Source organism: Parus major, chromosome Z (genome assembly GCF_001522545.3).
Source record: "Parus major isolate Abel chromosome Z, Parus_major1.1, whole genome shotgun sequence".
In the NCBI taxonomy this organism is placed as follows: Eukaryota; Metazoa; Chordata; class Aves; order Passeriformes; family Paridae; genus Parus; species Parus major.
Window position 1 is genome coordinate 34,715,941 of NC_031799.1, and position 5,000 is coordinate 34,720,940.

The 5,000-nt window shown below is 44.9% G+C and overlaps 1 protein-coding gene across 2 annotated transcripts in view; it reads left to right on the top strand.

The window, feature by feature from the left end:
* The first annotated feature begins 27 nt into the window (after positions 1 to 27).
* TLE4 (TLE family member 4, transcriptional corepressor) overlaps positions 28 to 5,000 on the top strand; it is a 98,280-nt gene continuing 93,307 nt past the window's right edge. For both annotated transcript variants that reach the window (XM_015615329.3, XM_015615330.3), the window contains exons 1-4: positions 28 to 153; positions 572 to 669; positions 1,802 to 1,865; positions 3,249 to 3,293. In XM_015615329.3, the coding sequence (XP_015470815.1) occupies positions 109 to 153; positions 572 to 669; positions 1,802 to 1,865; positions 3,249 to 3,293 (252 nt within the window). In that variant the 5' untranslated portion in view covers positions 28 to 108. The remainder of the gene's footprint in view (positions 154 to 571; positions 670 to 1,801; positions 1,866 to 3,248; positions 3,294 to 5,000) is intronic.

A 5,000-nucleotide genomic window follows, 5' to 3' on the forward strand; every position in this document is an offset into this window, starting at 1 on the left:
AGCCCCGGGGCGGCGGGGCCGGGGCGTCCCTGCCCGCCGTCTCCGCCGACGCGCCTGCAGCCCTGATCCCCGCCGCTCCGGCCGCCAGCGCCCCGCGAAGCGGTGTGGATGATCCGCGACCTGAGCAAGATGTACCCGCAGACCCGGCACCCGGTGAGTGGCGGCGGCGGCCCCGCGGGCAGCGCTCCGGCGCGGGCACCGCGGAGTTGTAGCCATTTTCTTATTGTTGTCCGCCGCGCCGCCGCCGCCTGCCCGGGTCGGGGTTGGCTTCTTTGAGTTGTCTTCGCCCGGTGCGCGGCGGTCCCGGCGCCAGCCCCGCGTCCCTCTGCTGCGGCCGGTGGGGAGGGTCCGAGCGGGCGACATCTCTTCCAGCGGCGGTCCCGCACCGCCGGCGGACACGTCGGGGCAGCATCTCGTGGCGCTTGGGGTATCGCGCCTCCGCCCGCGGACGAGCGGGGACCTGGGGGGCTGCGCCTCGGCGGAGCCCGGGTGCGAGGGCCGAGGCGGCGGGCGGGAGGTGGTGACCGTGCGAGAGGGGGAGATTAAAAGACCTGCTGTTCCTTGCTTGCAGGCTCCTCACCAGCCAGCTCAGCCCTTTAAATTCACCATTTCAGAATCCTGCGATCGGATTAAGGAGGAGTTTCAGTTTTTGCAGGCTCAGTACCACAGGTAAAACTGCCCACTCTCCCCGAGCTCCGCGCGGTCTTTCCTCTCGTCCTTCTCAGTGCCGCGCCCGGAGGGGCTGCGGGGCGGGGGCGCGGGACCCCTGGTGGAACCGGGAGCGGGGCGGAACCACCCCGGCCGGGCGCTCCTCGCCGACTCCTCCGCACCCCACTCCGCTCCCGACCCCCCTGGGGATGAGGGGCTCCCGTGGGCCCCAAGCCCAGCGGTGCGAGCAGATTTTCTTGTTTTACCCGCGTTCCCTTTTTGGTTGTTCATTTTTATTTTTATTTTTTCTTTTTTGTTGTTTCTTTTGGTCTTTTTGTTTACTTTTGGGTGCGGAGGGGGGGAGGGCAGGTGTTGATAGAAAAATATGTGTCTGGTTGGGCTCGTCCTCTGCTTTTCTTCGAAATGCCGCTCAGGACAGGCATCTTGTCTTGGCTCGACCCCTCGCGCCTTTCATTGACATGTCAAGTGCTGATAACCTGGAAGTGAGGCGGCGAGCTATTTCATTATCCTTAGGTGGAACAGCGCTGTGTCCTCAAACTGACAGGTGACTTCTGGCAGGATTGTTTAGCGGGCTTCTGAAAACAAACACTGGAGGTGTTAGTTGTTACCACGGTATTCATTAAATTACGAGCAGTATTTTACTTGCAGTTCTTTCATCTGTAATAGCAAAGAACAAAAATTCAAATCCACAAGTTTTTCTTCTTGAAGCGGTAATGTGCATTTGATTCTTCTTTGGGTCGAGTAAAAGAAGTGTTTCTAAAACACTTAAATAAAATCTCTGAAACCCAAATTACATTTTTTTTTTGTTAGCAGCTTCTCAAGCTTAACTGTTAAAGATGCGTGCTTCTTGTGTGAACCAGTGATGATGTTTAGTATTTGTGTCAGAAAAATAATTTTCTGTGTATCCCACATAAATGTATGCAGTGCTTTTAGGATATGAGGATGTTGCATAGTATCCTTTGAAAATGGAAGAGTGTAAACCCCCATCCTAAACTCCCAAGCAAGAGCTGGAGTACACATTTATATTTGGGTAGTGGAGAAGTGTTTGAAAAGGGGAGCAGCCAGTGGTCAAGAGAATGTTACTTTAGTGTTCTGAAGTACCCATGCTTTTTCCTTTTTGTCTCTTGAACAGTTTAAAGCTAGAATGTGAAAAACTGGCCAGTGAGAAGACAGAGATGCAGCGACATTATGTCATGGTAAGCAAGCTGCATAACAAATTCAAAATGTCTATTAGCCTGGTATACTGAGACTGACATACATTCGGATTGCTGGAGGCGAACAGGAAGATTGTAGAAGCACTGCTGTTGTTGAGGTTGCATCAGTGATTCCATTATATATCAGTAGTTTCTGGGGTCTTTTAACTTGTTTCCAGCAGTCAGTATCTGTGTGAAACTAGCTTTTTAACCTTTTAAACAATTGAGGATGTTTCTTCTAAATGCTAGCAAATCACATGTCCGCTCTTTCAAGCTGTGTGCAACTTCTGTAGTGTACCTGGGGATGATGTTTTCACTTTTGCTGAGTTGTCCAAATGGTCGTATCTCTGTAAAATGATTTGGGATAGTATTTTTTTCTTTGATGGGAGTAAGACAAAATTGTACATAAGCGCATGCAAATCCGAAGCCTACTTCCTAGAAGAACTGTTGCTCTTCGGCAGCTGAATCATTGTTTCATTAAATTGAGATTGTCAGGGATCTCAGCTGTGAAAGGGATTTCCTCAGTTGTTGTGGTCTGCCTGGTTAAATAATGTGCATAGAAAGACATCTCTAAATAGGTAATTGTGTGATGGATCATGATAACTCTAGAGGAGCTCTTGCTATCTCTTCTCTTGTATATTTTTGAAGGATTAGCCGTTTTTCATATGCACATGACAAGTAATACTCTTGTATACACAAAAAGAGTAAATAACCTTGAAAAAAATCTTAAGCAAGAGCACAAGCAAATTGTAAGGCTCACAGTTGTCATTTTAATGCCTGATATGCCTAAGTCTTGGAGATTGTTTGGTATCAACATTACACACTGAGCAGAGTTCCCTGCAGTACTCGGGCACAGCAGGATGTACTTAGGTTGGTGTGTCTGCTCTGGCCCTGAATTTCCATGCTCTTTCCCTTTTTTTTCTTAATCCCTGCAATTTAATTATAGGATTTTTTTTAATGTTCTTTTTTTAATATTTAAAATATTGAATAATCGGTCTGTTAGACATTGCTGATCTGTATGTTTATATGCTTAAAGCACTTAGGGTGTTTTTTGGCATGTTTTGTGTGTGCTAGTGAATAGAATCTTGATCACTTTCTGGTTCTAATCCTTGACTCTGCTTGTGATTATTTTTCATGATTTTTTTGTTGTCTGTTTTTGCCTTATTTTACAGCTGTTCTTTGTAAACGTGACTTGAAACAATGTAGATAAAGAAAAAAAAAATAGTTCATTCTGAAATGTACTCTTTGCAATTCCAGGAACTCTTCAAGGCAAATAAGTGTGTGTAAGTCTGTATGTCTTTGTACAGATTTTGTTTCAGTCAAAGTGAATTTCAAAATAGTTTTCACAATTGCAAGGTCTAATAGAGTAATTTTCTTTTTTCTTAGTATTACGAGATGTCCTATGGGCTGAATATAGAGATGCATAAACAGGTAGGTAGATAATTTGTTTTGTTGTAAGAATGGTCTGTATAATTTCTCCCATCAATCTTAAAACAGATGTGTATTCTGTATGACTTGCCTTAATTGCATGCCTGAGTGCATCAGAATTTTTTTTCTTCATCTGGTCATGGATTTTCTGTCTCATGTTTGTTATATGGACTCTTTGTAGCTTACTGTCTTCTCTCCCAGTTGTGCATTATTTGCTTGATTTTCAACATGCAGTTTTTACACATGCAGGCACTCCTATACTTCATAGGGAGGGTGTCTGTGAGTATGGATGGGTTTGTGGGTTCTGTCTTCCTTTCTGTCTGGTCCCAAACCTTTGGGGTTTACTTTTTGGGATGATAGCTGCATCATGAATGTGTATTAGGATAAGGAGCAGGTGTGGAAAAAAATGTTTTTTTTGGTTAGCCTGGGCTGATTTAAGCTGGGGCTACAAATGCAGTTGATGTTACAGCCATGGTGATGTTTCCCTCAGGCTGCTTACTTGGACTTCTGTCCAGAACCAATGTGTTAGCGTCTCAAACACAAAGGAGGAAATGAGCTTTCTGTGAGGGTGTAAACATAGAATCATAAAATGGTTTGGGTTGGAGGGGATCTTAAATATTGTCTGGTTCCACCCCATGTGCCGTGGGCATGCAACCATTCACTAGAGCAGGTTACTACTAAAAGCCTTATCCAGCCTGGCCTTGAGCATTGCCAGGAATGGGGCATCCTCAACCTCCGTGTTCCAGTGCTTCACCATCCTCACAGTAAAAAAATTACCATATTATCTAAACTAAACCTGCCATGTTTTCAGTTTAAGGCCATTTCCCTTTGTCCTATCACTACATGCTCTTGTTAAAGGCCCTTTACAGCTCTCCTGTGGGCCCCCTCTAGATACTGGAGGGTTGCTATCGGTTCTGTGCCTTGAAGTCTAGCACTTAGGCCAAGATTAGCAAGAGATTAGTCAGCTAGAGCATGCTAGTGTAAATTAGTTTCTTATTTGATAATGTGTGTTTTTTAACCTTCTCTAGGGGAGAATGAATTAAACATCTGACCTCTTTTCCAGTGAGGGAACTTTTAATGTAGTGGAGTTTAATACTGACGACTCATTTTAGCAAATGGTTGAGCAATTCACTAGCATTGCTGGGGAGTGTAAACCGCAGGAATAAAGAAATGATTGGGTGGGAGAAGAGAGATCGCCTGAAAATTGGTTTGTATGCACTTCTATTCAAAGTTAGGGATTTGGAACCTCTCTGGGTTTGAAAATAGGATTTCTTTATCTTGTTGACAGCAGAAATAGAACTCAAAAAGTTTTTTCATGTTATTTATTATATTGTGTATTCCATTAACATCTCAGTACCACATAACTTTTTAGGGCTGTTTTTGCTAGATGGCATACATACGGAGACACTGGGATTTCCCGCCTCAAAGCATTTTGCATCTGCAGCTCCAAATTTACGGAACCTTGTACATACAAGTTATTTTACAGACATAGTAGATCTTTTGAATTCTCCTATGGGTCCTTCTCACAGGTACCACAATACTGAACAGACACATTTAACAAATGGCTGACAGGAAAAGGCAGTGATTGCATCAGATCAGATTGTACGCGCATGCTGACTCTTCGGGCCTGATCCTTTTTGTGTGTGCTGGTGGAAAGGTTGGTCACTGACTCTAAGAGATGTTGGGTCTGTTCTCAAATTAATATTAAGA